The sequence below is a fragment of the Parus major genome, chromosome 12, assembly GCF_001522545.3.
Source record: "Parus major isolate Abel chromosome 12, Parus_major1.1, whole genome shotgun sequence".
NCBI lineage: Eukaryota > Metazoa > Chordata > Aves > Passeriformes > Paridae > Parus > Parus major.
Genome location: NC_031781.1, coordinates 11,488,755 through 11,504,676, shown reverse-complemented (window position 1 = coordinate 11,504,676; position 15,922 = coordinate 11,488,755). Strand labels below are relative to the sequence as shown.

The window sequence follows — 15,922 nt, the reverse complement described above, 5'->3', positions numbered from 1 at the left end:
CGGGACGGAAAGGGGCGCAAAGGGGGCGCTCGGCAGGTGCCCGACGGTCCCGTCCCGTCCCGTCCTGAACCACCGGTTCCCCTTCTCGTTCCCGTTCCCAGTCCCTTCCCCGTCCCCTTCCCGGTCCCTCCCGGCCCCTCCGAACTGGCGGCAGGCGCAGCGCTCGGGGCTGCGCGGAAAGCGCGGGGCGGATCCCGGCCGGAGCGGGGGAGCGGGCCGGCCGAGAGAGGCGGGAGGAGGCAGGAGCAGGCTAGGCAGAAGGCATCGGACACAAGCACACACAGTTATAGGGTTTTATTTGCAGGCGCGCCCGCACTAAAGGCACCTGCAGAGTGGACGGGACTCCCGGGCTCGGGGACCTGCGGAGCGGCGGGGCAGGACCGGCCCCCGGTCCTGCCAGTGGTCCCTAGCAAGTGGCGTAAGCGTTGGCCCTCTCCCGGATGTCCAGCAACAGCCCGGTGACTTGCTGCTCCAAAGCTTGCAGTCGTGTCACCTTTGCCGCCATTGTCCTTTCATTGGCCCCAAAGCGCTGCTCCAGGTCTGTGGGATGGGCAACACGGTCATAGGGCAGCCTCTCACCACGTCCCATATCACCATCGGGACACCCGGTGGGGCAGGCCCAGGGGGACAAGGGAGATGTATGGGGAGGTGGCAGAAAATGTACCACCATGTGCTCCCCCTCACCTTCCAGCTTCCTCTTGCTGTTGCTGGCTTTATCCAGGAGGTCTTGGGCCTCTGCCATCAGCTGTGACAGGCGCTGCAGGGCCCCACCAGACACTCTGTCCAGCATGCCCACCCGGTTCTTCAGCATCACATAACGCTGTGTTACCTGTGCCAGGTCCTGGCAGCACAAGGACACGGTGAGGCTGAGCATCCGCAGCACCCAGTACCTGCTTGGTGCCATGCATAACCAGGTAGGGATGGAGCTCACCTGGCTAAGTGTCCCCGAGGTGGTGGTGGCACGCTGTGCCCCGTCCTTGGCTTGCTGGGCCATGTGGCGAGCATCCCGGCTGTGCTCCTGCAGGGCGGTGATGCGCTGTGCCAGCTCCCGCAGCCGCCTCTGTGCCTGCAACTCCTTCCTGTCCAGCACCCGCAGCCTGCGCTCCGCCTGGCAGGTGTGGACACAGGCTGCAGCAGGCACAGCACCACTATGCCCATGGTGCCAGCCCCACTGCCCTGACACCTGCCCAGTGCCAATCACATTTCCCCAGTGCAAGCCTCCCTGCCCATAATGTGACCAAGGCCTCAGTCTCGCTCTCCACAGCACTGATCCCATTACTCCCAGAGGTACCAGCTCCACTCCCCCAGCCCATGCTCCTCACCTCCCTGGCTCTGTTCTCAGCCACCTGGATGGCATCCCTGGCGCTTTGCAGGGTGCTCCCTGCTGTCCTTGCTTGTGTCCGTGCCACCTCCAGTGCCTGCTGTGTCCCCAACAGCTCATCCCTTATGCCTTCTGCTCGCTCCCTGCAGCAGCACAGGCAGCTCCAGCACCTGCCAGTGCAGGGGGACTGACCCTATCATCTGCCTGCCCCAGCCAGCATGCCCCCACCACTTGCCTGGCCTCCTGTCCCTGTGCCAGCAGATCCCGTGCCACAGCCAGCCCCTCCGCTGTGCTGTTGAGAACTGCGTCCACCCCCTCCAGCTGGCCAATGCTCTCCTGCATCTCCAAGAGCAGCTCCTGGATCTGTCTGGGGCTGCTGGGCAAGGAGATGTTCAGCACCTGCCGGGCCACCAGCTCAATGCTGCCTGGGTCAGCTCCCTCCTCTGCAGGGACAGGGGAGCAGGGTGGGTTCAGGATGGACTCATTGGGTCCTGCCATACCCATGTGCCCACCCAGTGCTGGCACTACCTGCCAGGAAGGCCTTGATTCGGCGGATAAAGTCCCTCAGCTGGGCCGTTGCCTTCTCTGCATGGCTGCGAGCGGCCTGAGAGCGCCCCAGTGCCTCCTCTGCCCAGCTGAGTGCCCCCCGTGCCAGCTCCTGCACCTCCTGCATCTGAGGGGCACCTGGCTGAGCAGGGGGCACAGGGCAGCCCCGGGCAGGGGCATTCGGGGTGAGCAGGGGGTACAAGGGGACAAGATGTAAGCCTGCAAAGGAGCGTGCAAGGGGGGTACCAGGAGACAGAGAGTACAGCAATGGCCCAAGGGTCCACACAGGTGGCACAAAGGGCATCTCTGAATGGGCATAAGAGATACATGCAGAGTTGACATACTTGTGGGCATGGAAAGGGAAAAATGAGAACATTGAAGGGGGTCATGAAAAGTGGCATGGAAAGGGCACAAACAGGACATTCAAAGATGACACAAGGGAACCCCAAAAAGTGCCATGGAGCAAGCACTCCTACCTTCTGTGTCACAACACCCAGCTGCCCTAATGCCACCTCCAGCTGCTGTGAGGCATTGTGGGCACTGCTCAGGGCTCGAGCTGAGATAGGCAGTACCCCTGCACACCCAGTGCCACCGCAATGCCTTGTCCCTGCACTGTCTCGGCACAAGGCTCCTCCGCAAGACGCGTGCTTGCAGCTCCGGTCTCCGGGTGCCCCACAAATCTGTGATGATTTCCAATGGTGGAAATGGCAGCTCAACACTACATGGGGGGTGACGGCCGCACCCCTTCTGCCAGTCCTGCTCTTACCTTCTCATTGATCCTGGTAATGCTGAGTCCCATCACCCGTTTTTGTGTCTCCCGCAAGGATTTCCGGGCTGCGGCTGTGCCACGGCGGAAAGTGTCGCCCCGCTGCCGCAAAGCACGCTCTGTTGCCCTCTGTGTCATCTGCGCCCTACTTAGCTCGCCAGCTGTGCCATTGGCCACCACCTCTGCCTGCCGCGAGGTCTCCATCGATGCCAGGATGCTGCGGTAAGACTCTGCAGGTGCGGGTGTCAGGGTTTGCCCAGAATGGCTGCCACCAAACCCAGACTTTGCTGGTTGCTCTTACCGCTGAACCCAGCTGCTGCTACAGTGCTGAGGAGGATTTGAAGGTGGGAGGTGGTTCGGTTGAGACCTCCCAGCTCATGGCTCAGCTCAGCTAGCCGGTCATGGTGCTGCATATCCGTCTGCGCCAGCTGATCTAGATGCTGCTCCAACTCTTGGAGGTGCTTCCAGAAGTTGTCCAGCTCCATCCTTTGGGTAGGGAGGGGGGCTTCAAACTTTCAGAGGGGGCAAGAGGGGGTCCCTCCACCCCAGCCCTACATGCACACTTGCCTGGTACCACCCAGCTGCCTGGGCAGTCCATCGAGGAGGGGACCACCAGGGCTGTCCCCCTCTCCCAGCAGCTGTTCCACGTGCCTCAGAGCCTCCTCCAGCTCCCGCAGGCGGCGGGGGCTGAGTGGGAGTGCGGAGTCCCCCTCCCTCAGGGCCTGCACCTGTGCCCCAAGGCGCTGCAGTCCTTCCTGCAGGCTGCCCACGGCCAGGTCCCAGCGCCCAAAGCAAGGGTGGCAGGGAGAGCAGTGGGGAAAGGGCTCCTGGTAGCCCCGCTGGCAGCGGTCACAGCGCAGCCCCCCGAATCCCAGGCGGCACCGGCACTGCCCGTTGTCCTGCTCGCACTGTGGGCTCTCAGCACCCAGCGGCTCACACTCACAGGCTGCAGAGACAGTTGGCAGTGTGTCCCAGCCTTCCCATGGAGCCCCATGCCCCCAGACTGCCACCATATCCCACCATATTCTCCTGTGTCTCCAGAACCCAATCTATCCCCAGCATCTTCTAGTCCCCACAGTTCCACCAAGTACTTTGGGTCCCCTGAGTCCTGCATGTCCCCAGACACACACCATGTCCTCAATGTTCCACCATGTCCCCAGCATCCCACTGTTTCCCCAAGGTCTGCCATGCCCACAGTGTCCCACCACATTCCCAAGATCTCCTGAGTCCCCTGTATCCCCAGTGTCTCACTGTCTCCTTAGGGTCCCATGTTCAGAGTCTCCCACCATGTCCCCAGGGCCCCCATTTCCCTAGAGTCTCACCATGCACCCAGAGTCCCACACATCCCCTGTCCCCAGAGCCCATGCTCCCCCAGTCCCTGGGATGTGCTCCCACCTCGGCACTCCTGCTCGGGGTCTCCCCAGTGGTGCTCCTGGCACTGGGAACAGACACGACCCCCGAAGCCAGGCCGGCACTGGCACTGCCCTGTCACCTGCAGCGACAGTGCCATGCTCACTGTGCAGCTCACTGGGCCCCAAGAGGGCACAGAAGCCATACCAGGGTGCCAGGGGACTCACTGTGTCACAGGCAGGGTGCAGGGCATGTGTGGGGTGGCAGCCACAGGGCTCACAGCCCCCTGGGCCCCCCAGCCTCCAGAAGTGGGGTGCACAGTGATCACAACTCTTGCCCACGACGTTGGGGCGGCAGGCGCAGGCTCCTGTGCCACGGTCACAATCGCAGGTGCCATCGGTGCAATGGGAGGCCAGTGTACCCCGTGGGTCACAGACACATCCTGCAGGAGCATGGGTGGCCATGTAGGGCTCAGCCCACACCCACCACCCAGGCAGTGTGCTGCTGGTCCCAGCACCCCAAATCTGCCTGACCCCAGTGGCCCCCCAGTCTGCCTGGCCTCAAACACCTGCACAGCCCAAACACCCCTGATCCTAACACCCCCACCAACCCCGACCCCTGTTCCCTGCCCAGCCCCAACACAGGCACAGCCCCATGCCCCTTCTAAAAGCCCCAGATCTCTCCTGGCTGAACCCTAGCCCCACAATACCCCAAAATTCTCCTCAACCCAACCCAAATCACCCCACAACCAACCACAGCCCCACACCTCATCCCTACCCTGAGCCCTTGGCTCACTTCAAACCCCCCATCTCAAACCCCCCATGCAGCCCCAGCCCCACAGAGTCCCCCGCCCCGCTCACGCCGGCAGCTGCGCTGCAGGGCATTGCCGTAGTAGCCAGGCTGACACTGGGCACAGCGTGGCCCAGCAGTATGGTACAGGCAGCGCAGGCACTGGCCCGTGCGGGGGTCACAGCCCTCTGGGTCGCTGGCGTCGATGTTGTTGTTGCACTGGCAGGGCCGGCACTCCCCCCCCTCCATCTCCGGAGACCCAAAGTAACCAGGGGAGCAGCGGTCGCAGCGGGGCCCTGCAGAAAGCGCAGCTATAGGTGCTGGTGTCCCCCAGCCCCAGTGCAGGAGGGGCCCTGCTGCACTGTGTCCGCTCTGCCCCTCACCTGCATATCCAGGGGCACAGAGGCAGACAATGTGGTGTGTCTCAGCATCGGCATGGCAGGTGCTCCCATGGTAATTCCGTGTGCCAGGGTAGCCGGGGCAGGGGCAGGGCCGGCACTGCTGCCCCGAGCCCAGCACAGGGTTCCCATAGTAACCATCCTGGCACCTGAAAGGACAACAATCCCAATGGGTCCTTCCCATCCATCATATACCATCCCACCATCCTATCCCATTCCATTGTATCCCATACCATCATATCTCACCCTATCCTAACCAATTTTTTCCATCCCATCCCATTCCATCCCATCCAATTATACTTATCCCATCCTACACCATGCCATCCCATCCTATTCTACCCCATCCCATCATATCCATGCCACTGCATCTCAACCCATCCCACCATTCCAACATATCGCATACCATCATATCTCATCCTACACCATGCCACGCCATGCCACGCCATCCCCTCCTCCTGGAGCTGGCTCACCTCTCACAATGCCGTCCGCTCGTATGGTCGCGGCAGTGCAGACAGGTGCCCGTCCGGGGGTCACACTCCTCAGCGTGCCCATTGCACTGGCAGGGCCGGCAGGCAGGGAAGCCCCAGTGGCTGGGCTGGCACTGGTCACACTGCCGGCCCACGGTGCCAGGATGGCACCGGCACTGCCCGCTCACCTGGTCGCACAGCTGGGACACTGAGCCCTCTGGGGAGCAGGTGCAGGCTGTAGGATGGCAAAACTCAGGTCAGGCACATGGATTCAGGGACACAGGGATGGACAGACAGACAGACAGGCAGGGAACCTGCACCCAGAATATGCTCACTCCATGGGCTGTGGCAGAGAAGGGCTCATGTGGACGCACAGGTCCACAAGGAAATGAGTGGACAAACAGAGGAGTGAGTGCAGGACAGCACAATGCTCACAGGAGGCTCATGTGGATGGATGGATGGAAGGATGGATGGATGGATGGATGGATGGATGGATGGATGGATGGATGGATGGATGGATGGATGGATAACTGTGACTGAACCCATGGGCTGCATGACAGCAGGGCTGAGATGGACACATGCACAGACAAATGAACAGACAGACAAGTGGACAGGGCAATGAAGGAGGTACTAATGGCTGGACAGACAGACAGGAGAGACAGCAACTCCTGGCAGATGAAGATCCCACTACTCACGGCTGCATCCCAGGGGCCCAAAGCCATAGCTGCCTGGGGCACAGTGGTCACAGCGTCGGCCGATGACGTGGGGCTTGCACTCACACTGCCCGCCCTGTACCTGGCACTCGCTGCTGCGGGAGCCCTGTGGGTCGCACTGGCAGGCTGCGGGAGCAGGACCAGCGTGGGGCCAGGGCTGCCTGGTCTGTAGCTGCCCGCAGCTGCCCACACCCTGCCACTGCTCTTCTGCCCACCATGCCATGGGCATATACTGACCCACTGGCCCGGGCAGGGCTCCACCCCTGCCCACTCATGGGTCCCATCCCCACAGGCTCCCCACTCACGCAGTGCCCCGCCGTGCATCAGGGCTGAGACGCTGCAGACCAGGCGGGCACAGGCCTGGGCCAGGGGATGAGGGGGGGCCATGCGAAACACCTCCAGGCACCGGTACCGCTCCAGCTCCTCCTGGCGCACTGCTGCCTCTGCCCCATGGAACCCTGGTAACTCTGACACCTGCGGCAGGAGCACCAGCTGTGGGAAGGAAGAGGAGATGGGGCTGGTGGGCATAGCCAGCCTCCACAGTGGGACCTACCACTAAGCTGGATCCATGTGCTCCAGGACAGTCCCAGTGCTGCTGTGGTCAATTACCCCAGCTCCCCCAATAGCCCCAGCTCCACTGACATCCCCAACCCCATTGATACTCCCGTATAAACTGCCATCCCCAAAAGCTACTTTATCCCCTTCCATTGTGACATTCCTATGCCAACCCCAAATCTAAGTCCCCAGTCTCATTGATATGCCCTTCCCCATCAACATCTGCTTCTCCTTCCCCATTCCCATTCCCATTCCCATTCATCTCCATCCTCCATCCTCATCTCATCCCAATCCTCATCTCATCCCCATCTCCATCCCACCCTATCTCATCCCAACTTATCCCCATCCCCATCCTGACCCCACGTACATCCCCAGAGGGGGATCACTTCCCACTGTGGTTTCCCATCCCTGCCCACGATCCGCCAAGCCTCAGGTGCAAGGTGCAGTGTGACTCCCCCTCACCGAGTCGATGAGGATGAAGGCACCAGGGTGGCGCTGGGTGACACCAGCCCGCTGAAGCCGCATTGTCACCTCATAAGGGGTGCTGGGCTCGAAGCAGAAGGGCCGGGAGAGCAGCACATACCTGTAGAGTCAGGTGTTGAGGCATGGGCACAGCAGGGCCATGGACACTGTAGAAGGATAGCAGCAGAACCCAACCACCTCCCTTGTTCCCATCCCCAGCCCACCCCACCCCATCCCATTGCACCTCTGGCTGTGGGGCAGACTCTGGCGGTACATCTGCTCGGAGGGCAGCAGGTTCCCACAGCGAGAGCTGGTGGGCAGCACACGGGAGCTGACACTGACCACGGCCTCCCAGTCCTCGGCTGACTGTGGCAACAGGTAAGGCAGTGTCAGGGCTGTGCTGTGCCATACACGCCGTGGCCATCCATGGTTGTGGCTGTGCTCACCTCAGGCTCATAGCGCAGCAGCAGCTCATAGTCCATGGCGTAGGGCACGTTGTCCACACGGAAGGTCAGGCCAGCCCCGTCCCGCACGCGGGCAAACCCCAAGCCTGTCCACGTCACCATGCGACCGGCACTGTCCCGCACCACCTCCTCCACATCCGGCTGGGCAGGGCATCAGCACAGTTTGGCCCTGGTTCTACCCCCAGCCACTTCTGCCCTGCAGTGCCTCACTGTGCCCACTCCTACCACCCCAGGGCTCACCTTGGGGGGCTGCTGGCGGCTGCGGCGCAAGGGGACAGGGGGCTGGGGAGCACGGGAAGGGTTGTGCTGATGCCGTGAGCGTCCCTTCCGCCCTGCCGGCTCCCTCGTGTCATACTCCAGGCAGTCCTGGGGAACCTCCGCCCGAATGGCACCCTGCAGGGACGGGGTCAGGGGACAGTGGCCATGCACAGGGACAGCCATGAACAGGACATGGTAGCAGCCACATGCAGGACAGGGTAACAGCCATGCATAGAGCACAGTGGCAGCTATGCATGCAGCATGATGCACATTGGCAGCCATGCACAAGCACAGGGACCCCCAAGAAAACTCACCGGGAGTTGAGGGTGGCTGTGGCCATGGAAGGTGGCCTGCTCGGCCTCATAAGTGTAGTAGTCGAGGGGGGCACAGAAGAAGCCAGGTTGTACCTGGTCACACTGCCGCCCCATGATGTGGGGACGGCAGGGACATGCACCATCCTCCATGGAGCACCTGGGGGTGACCGTCCTGTCCCTTCATCTGTCCTTCTATCTGTCTGTATCTTCATCCATCCCTACTTCCATCTCTATCCCTATCCCTCCACCTCTGGGGATAGAGATCCCTCTCTTTCTCCCTCCATCCCAGCTCCTGTATCTCCCCAGCCTTTTTCCCATCCCTCCCTCCCCCCATGTGTGACCCCCACCCCAGAGCCCCTCCAGGTGCTGTGCTGGGCCCCACCGGTTGTTGTAGGCTCCCCCGAAGTCACAGGCGCAGGGCCGGCAGCCCCCCAAGTCGTAGCTCAGACCCCAGAATTCAGGCTGCAGTGAGGAAGGGACATGTAGGGCCAACCCAGCCCTGGGGGTTGCCATGGGGCTGGGGACAGTCAGGCCCATAGGCATGGTGTGGGGCAGGCTGGGGCACTCACCACACACTGGCTGCAGGAGCGCCCAGCCACGAAGCGTTTGCAGTAGCAGTCCCCACTGATGGGGTCACACGGGGAGCTGCCTGCCACTGTACCCCGTGGGTCACACCTGCATGCTGCCCCCACACATGCACATGTGAGAGGGTGCCACTGGGACCACAGCCTACATGCTTCATGGCCCTTCTTCCCCATTCCATATCCATCCATCTTCATCCCTTCCATCCCCATCCCTCCATCCATTTCCATACAACTATGCCACATCCCTCTATCCTACATCCTTCCATCTCCATCCCTCTATCCCAGATCTTTCCATCCTCATCCCTCCATCACCCTACCTCTACCTCCATCCTCGTCCATCCCGTCCCCATTCCTCCATCAACATCCCTTCATTCCCCATCCCTCCAAGTTCATCCCTTCATCCCTACCCCTCCATCATCCCCCCATTCCCATCCCCATCCCTTCTCCCATCCCCATCCCTGGCTCCCAGCTCACGCTGGCAGCCCTGTGGGTCGCCATGACTGAGGCCATAGGCGCCGTGCCGGCAGCGGTCACAGCGGGGACCGGCCACATTCTCCTTGCAGCGGCACTGCCCCGCAATCATGCCCAGCGCCACGTCCGTGTGCCCGTCGCAGGCACCTCCATCCAGTGAGCCTGCCGGGTCACAATCGCACGCTGCCAAGAGAGGGGATCATGAGGAGTTCTGGCTGCTGGCACCAGGAGCTGTGAGGCTGGGGCAGGTGGCACTGGGAGCCACAGGGTTGGGACAAGCCATGAGGCTGGGGTCCCAGGACACTCACGGGCACAGGCAGTAGGGGACCGGATGTCAGAGCGAGGGTGCCGGTAGTAGAAAGGCTTGCAGAGGTGGCAGTGGCGGCCCATGGTGTTGTGCTGGCAGCCATCACACACAGCCCCACTGGTGTTCCCCGTGGCCAGGAACACGGCCATGTCAAAGTGGCACCGCCGTGAGTGCTCGTTGCAGTCACAGCCTGCAGGGACAGCACCGCGGCACGGCATGCGGCACCACAGCCCACATCTGGCAGGCAGCAGCCCCAGTGCCGAACCTCCCCTGCCTGGATTCCCCTTACTCTGATATGCAGCACCACAACCCCAAACCTCCCCAAAGTACAGCTTGCAGCACCCCAAAACCCCTGGCACAGGATAGCCTGACAGCCCTGGCACTCACGGCGACAGGCGTTGGTGCTGGAGCCCTCGGCCGGGCGCCAGGGCAGGTCATGGTAGAAGTCCTCGCAGCGCTCACAGTTCAGCCCCTGCGTGTGGTGCTCACAGACACAGCGCCCATGGATCTGGGGGAGCACCCAGCTCAGTGTGGCTGCCAGGTCCCACTGGGCACCGTGCTGTGCTGGTGGGTGTGTGTCTCACCATGCCGGGGACAGAGGGTGTTGGGGCACCCGGTGCTGGGGCACAGTGGGCAGCGTGGCCGTGGCAGAAGCAGCTCCCACGCAGCACCAGCTCATCCACAGCGTAGTAGTACTTGTGCAGCACCTCCCGCCGTGAGTCCAGCAGGTTGTCACCCAGTGTGTGCAGCTTGGTGAGGTTCACCCGCAGGTTGGTGACACGAAGCAGGTCTGGGGGTGTGCCACTTTTAGCACCTGCCCTGACACCAGCCAGCCCCGCATCCCCCACACTCTGGCCACATACTCTGGATGTCTGGGCTATAGGGATCTGCCACAGGGATGGAGGGGTCCAGCACTTTGAAGATGACCTGTGAGAAGGAAGGAATGGGTGATCCCATTCCACCCAGACCCCTGGCCCCACTCTGCACTGCCCTATCCCCACGCACCTCCCCATGGCTGGAAGGCTCGATCTCAGAGTAGCGCTGGTCACACAGCACTTCATCCACGAGCCCCGAAGGGTGGTTGGGGATTCCAGGGAAGAGCTTGGAGCAGTTGTAGGCAAAGTAGCGGTAAACCTTCCAGGTGCGCCCAAAGTCTGCTGAGCGCTCCACCAGCATGGCCGCGGGGCGGAAGGTCTGCAGGACACCCAGATGGGGTGGTGGCCAGACCCACAGCCCCTCTGGATCCATCCTGTCCCATCCCATTCCATCCCATCCTAGGCATCCATGTGCCAGGACCCACTTTAAACTTCATGATGAGGTGGGTGAAGTGGAACTCGCCCTCCAGATCCAGGCGGATGCTGACATGCTCCACACCTGGGAGACAGAGATGCCTAAGGCTAGGGGAGACCCCCATGGCCACGCAGCCCCATAGCACATGCACATGGGGCAACCCCACTGCCACCTCACCATTCTCTGACTGCCACCAGGTCCGTTGGTCATGGGGGCTGCTTAGGTAGATGACATTCTCTATGCGGTGGCTCTCAGGCAGGGATGGGTCACGTGAGTCACAGGTGAAACATTTCTCCGAGTCCTGTGCCAGGGAGTGGCACCATCAGGAATAGGTGACTGGAGGCTGCACCAGTGCCTGGCTCTGTGGGTCTATGCAGGAGCCATTCTGGGGCTGGGTGGGCTCACCTGGAGGTGGCTGACGATGCAGTACTCCTGGGGCCCATCCAGCCCACAGGTGGAGGTGGCACTCAGGCGGGTGGCTCGCCCCACCAGCAGGTTCCCAGTGGCTGGGTAGCAGCTGCCGCGGGCGCAGCCATGATTCAGGTCAGGTGCCTGGGCACCTCCTGCCACCAGTCCCCCCACTGCAGAGAGCATGAGGGCATGGGCTGGGGGCTGCGCTGGGGCGCCTGGGCACCCCCTGCTCCTCCACGCACCCACCCCACCCCCAGCTGTCCCATCCCTGCATCCCAACCCACTGATGCAGCACGAAGCTCCATGATCCGGAAAGGTGCTGGCAGCAGCGCTGCAGCCGCGTGACCAGGGGCAGGGAGCAGGGTGAGTGGGGGGCTGGGCTGCCTGTGCTCCTGGGGGCCTGGGCAGCCCCAGGGTGCCGACAAGTGCCGGGGGGAGTCAGGAGCCAGGTCAGGCGCTTGCTAATCCCGACAGGGCTTAGTGGAGCCTGGATTCCCTGCTAGGTTTTGTCGCTGCCAGGCAGGGAGCGCCGCCATTGCCACCACCTTCACTGCCCAGCACCCTCCACCCCAGAGTGGGGTCCCTGAACCACCACAGCTCCCAGCACTGTCGGTATGCAGGGTGCCCCCAAGGCCTTGCTTACCCAGGAGGAGAGCAAGTGCCAAGAGGTCCATGGGCAACCACGGGATCTGCCTGGTAGAACACGGAGATGGCACTGCAGGAGGGTGCAGGGTATGGCATGGAGGGCAGGGCAGCTGATGTCCTCTCCTGCCTCTACCACGACTGTGCAGTCCAGGATGCACCCCCCAGCACTGGCATGATGGTGCTTTCCGGGGACAACACGAGGAATCAGGGGCAGTTGGGTCTGAAAGTCCTCTGAGATGACATGCAGTGCCCACCTGAACAGCTCTGGGGGACTGTCACACACACACCCAGGCACACAGCCATGCTATGCCCCACCAGAGCTGGTACAAACTGTGCCATGCCCCATCCTGCCTGGCTCAGAATGGATCTGTCCTTTTGGGGGTCGCTAGTGCCCCCGGGGGGTACCAGCACCGGGCCAGGGCCAGCATGGGAAGGGAGCCAGGAATGCCGGAGCCGGCTGGGCAAGGGCGTCCCTGACTCTGGCCGGGGTCCCGCTGTTAAATTTAGGTTGGAGGAGCCTTTTGTGTTTCCTTCTCTCCCGGTACTTCCCGCTCCCAGCCTCGAAAGTGCTGGATGAAAGCCTGGTCCTGGCTCTACCCAAACACATCTCTCCTGTCCCCCGCACGGAGCCAGCCCAGGGCAGGGGGGCTCGGGGGCGGCGGGGGGAGCCGCGACTCTGTCCTGGCACCCGCCCGGCTCGAAGCCTTGCCAGGACGATAGGCAAGGTGGTGCAGAGCCACGTGCTGGCACAAGGGTCCCCGAGCCGCGCAAACCCCCTGTACCTGGCGTCCTGCGGCGTCCGGCGGGACCAAGGCCAGGGGCGAGGGCGGCGTGGGACCCGCTGCCCCTGGGCTGGGCGCGCAGAAATGAGCTGGGGCAAGGGCAGCGATGGGATGGCGGCCGGTGGCCCCCCTTCCCTGTGTACGATTCTTATTCAAATGGGCTGCCCGCTGAAAGGGACGGCGGTCTCCAGGCTACGGGAATGTCACTGCCGATTCCTTCTGCCTGGAGGCCCCCGCCGCCCGCCCGCCCGCGGAGGCCAGGCCGGCCAGGCGTCGGCAGCCCGGGCACGCCCCGGCCCCCGGGCGGCACGGTGGGCCCCGCCGGCAAACAAAAGGGCGCCTCGTGGGCTGGCGAGCAAGAGGCACCGCGTTCCCTGGGCTCCCGGCACGGCGCGGCAGGAACGTGCCTGCTGCCACTGGCAGTGAGGCGTGGGGGCGGCATGGCGGGATGGGTGCCTGATGCTCCAGGAACCGGCGGGTGCAGCCACACAGGGGTCACTGCACCATTCTTTGCCCCACCTGGGGATGTCCCACGGCGAAGACACCAGCACGGCTCCGCTGCAGGGTGGAGCCGTGCAGGGTATCTGCTCCACCAGGAGCTCACCCGGGTACGGCCACGATGCTGCCGGATGGGAACGTCCCTCCCAAGGTACCTGTACCTCCCCACTGCCACAGCTCCCTGGGCAAAGTCCGGCACACGTCAGCCATAGGAAACGCACGGCAGGGGTGGGGGTACCCAGCCTGTCACTGCCAAGGCACCCCGCAGCCCCTTCCTTGTGTGCTGCCTCTTGCCAGTTGCCAGCACCCAGCCCGTGCCATGGGGCTGCGCCGTGTGCCAAGAGCTGTGCCATGCCTCAGAGCTGTGCCGTGCCCAGGGTCTCCCCTACGGCACACCGGCTCCTACCTGTGCCCGTGGGAGCCTCGGGTGCTGGGCAGGTGTCTGGTGGCCCGGGTGGGCTGTGGAGTCGGAGGCCCGCTGGGCTCGGGCTGGGCTCGGGCTGGGCTCAGCTGCTGTTCCTGGAGGAGGGCGGCCGGTGCCTGTCTCCTCCTCCGGCAGCCGTGCCAGGCGAGGGGAGGGACCTGCCCGCACCGAGCTTCAGCCAAGGTGAGGCAGAGGAAGGTACACGCTGGCGGTGGCCCACGTGTGACACACCAGTGTCCTGTGCCTAGGCTGGTCGGGAGAAGGCACAGCATTCCCACAGGGCTGCTGCACCCGGTTGTGCAGCACGTGGGGCCGCTGAGACAGGCAGCCTGGCTGGGACTCGCCCTGCACTGCACAGGCCCGTCTGTGCCTCCTCAGGGCACATCTCTAGCAGCGGTGCCGAGAGCCCTGCACTGCACTACCCCAGTACCCATGCCAGATGGATCCTGTTAAGGCCCAGTGCTGGCACTGTGGACACCACCATGCACCACTCACCCTGTGCTGGTCGGTGCTGCCTGGGATCCTCTGGACTGGCTGGGCTAGGTGCTCAGCCAGCAGCCCTGGAGCCCTGCAGGGAGCACGGCTGTGCACCAGGGCCGGGTTCCGCAGAGATCTCACTGTCACATAGGGATAGTGCCTTTTATTAGCCGAGGCCGAAGGAAGGAAGAGGAACCATGTGCTCTCCACACCAAGGCCATGCTCTGGCTGCCCGCCGCCAAGCAAGGTCATGGGCAGACAAAGAAGCAGCTCTCGGCCATAGGGATGCCAAAACCTACACCCCCAGGGACACCCTGAGACAGCCAGGCACCTCAGCAGGACAAGAGATGCTGTGGGCAGTGCCCTACCAGCTCCCCATAGCCATGCAAGGCACTTGGAAGCCTGAAGGAGGGGCCAGGCTGTGCCCGGCAAGGCTCCAGCAGTGCAGGCTGGTGGTCAGGCACTACCACCACTTTCTGAGCTGGGAGAGCTGACAGGAGATGAGCTGACAAAGTGCTATTAGCACTGGCCAGGGTGTCTATGTCAAGGGATCTTGCCAAGCAAACCTTATCTGCTCCAAGGAGATCCAAAGAGGCCTGATAAAGGCAACTGTAACAGGATCTCTGGCCTTGAAAAGCGAAGTGGGAGGAAGGGATCCTCAGTGGGATGTGGGGAACGAGAGAGCCAATGTCCAGGCACCTCCCTGAAGGCTGCTCTGACTTCCCATGCCAAGCTGCAATCCCCTGGGCTGCCCCAGAGCTGAACGCGTGGGGGTGGTCCGGGTTTGCCCGGAGAGATGGCCTGTCCGGGGGCAGCTCCACTGGCTGAAGATCTGCCAGCAGCTCTCCCCTCCGTCACCAGCGTTTCAATGCTGCCGAGCATCCCCCGCTTCCTCAGGCGCCCACAGCCTCGCTCCCCCAGCACCTTTCAGCAGCGGTCGGGGCACTCCTGCAGCAGCACAGAGGCCCCCCCTCCCATGCTCGGCAGAGCCCCTGAGCTGCAGAGGCAGCCTCTCACTCCTGGCCAGCCCTGCTTGGACCGACTTCCGTGCGCACAGCAGGCAGCCCGAACATCCTTAGTGAGCAAAGAATTACTTAACCACTTCCCTTCTCAAGGAATGAGCTCCAGCACGGCACAGGAGCTGCTGTCTGCCCAGGGCCACAGTCCCACCACCATTAGTGCTGGGTCAGTGCACTGACAGCCCTGTGGCACAAACTTGATCCAGATGCAAACCGTGGAACAATGGTGCTTCTGTTGAATTAGCCGGCCAGAGGGTCCCGGATGCAGAGTGGGCAGATTCCGAGAGAGGCTGGAGGGTGGGCAGGCAGGCTGGGGCTGGCACAGCACCTGCCAGCACAGTGTGCGTGTTTCTAGGAACTAACCAGGAATGCGGATTTATCCCGGTTCAGCACCACTGACACACATCCGGGGTATTTCCTACCCCAAACCAGGCAATCCTTAATGGAATCTGAGTAACGCCAAACTTCCCTGGGATAACTGGGGAGATGACCTGGGGTTGTAGTCCGCAGCTGAGCGTGCCCCATGCAGCTGCCGGGCACACGGGAGACACCATTCCATGAAGCTGACACAGATCTGGGAGCAGGAGCCCAGGGAGGAGCAGTCTGTCATA

At 62.8% G+C, this 15,922-nt stretch overlaps 2 protein-coding genes across 3 annotated transcripts in view; both read right to left on the bottom strand.

The window, feature by feature from the left end:
- The window catches only part of LAMB2 (laminin subunit beta 2), a 10,454-nt gene extending 10,189 nt beyond the window's left edge, over positions 1-265 (bottom strand). The window contains exons 1-2 of the mRNA XM_015640497.1: positions 257-265; positions 46-169 (exon numbers count right to left, since the gene is read on the bottom strand). Coding sequence (XP_015495983.1) covers positions 46-169; positions 257-265 — 133 coding nt within the window. The remainder of the gene's footprint in view (positions 1-45; positions 170-256) is intronic.
- A 14-nt stretch (positions 266-279) lies between these two features.
- LOC107210502 (laminin subunit beta-1-like) lies at positions 280-15,820 on the bottom strand. Of its 2 annotated transcripts, XM_033517348.1 has the most exons (35): positions 13,798-15,820; positions 12,110-12,159; positions 11,461-11,636; positions 11,233-11,356; positions 11,066-11,139; positions 10,771-10,959; positions 10,629-10,692; positions 10,350-10,555; positions 10,153-10,273; positions 9,767-9,955; positions 9,462-9,641; positions 8,973-9,085; positions 8,786-8,865; positions 8,404-8,560; positions 8,072-8,224; positions 7,814-7,972; positions 7,612-7,733; positions 7,368-7,488; positions 6,656-6,842; positions 6,333-6,476; positions 5,641-5,872; positions 5,156-5,319; positions 4,844-5,068; positions 4,211-4,425; positions 4,029-4,125; positions 3,201-3,579; positions 2,935-3,119; positions 2,634-2,863; positions 2,344-2,547; positions 1,850-1,994; positions 1,557-1,764; positions 1,323-1,464; positions 932-1,108; positions 685-841; positions 280-540 (listed from the first exon to the last, which is right to left on the bottom strand). In XM_033517348.1, the coding sequence occupies exons 1-35, from the start codon at positions 14,085-14,087 to the stop codon at positions 407-409; spliced, it is 5,793 nt and encodes a 1,930-aa protein (XP_033373239.1). In that variant the 5' UTR covers positions 14,088-15,820; the 3' UTR covers positions 280-406. The 2 variants fall into 2 exon arrangements, with proteins under 2 accessions (XP_033373239.1, XP_033373240.1); XM_033517349.1 differs by lacking the exons at positions 1,323-1,464; positions 1,557-1,764; positions 1,850-1,994; positions 2,344-2,547.
- Positions 15,821-15,922: the final 102 nt, after the last annotated feature.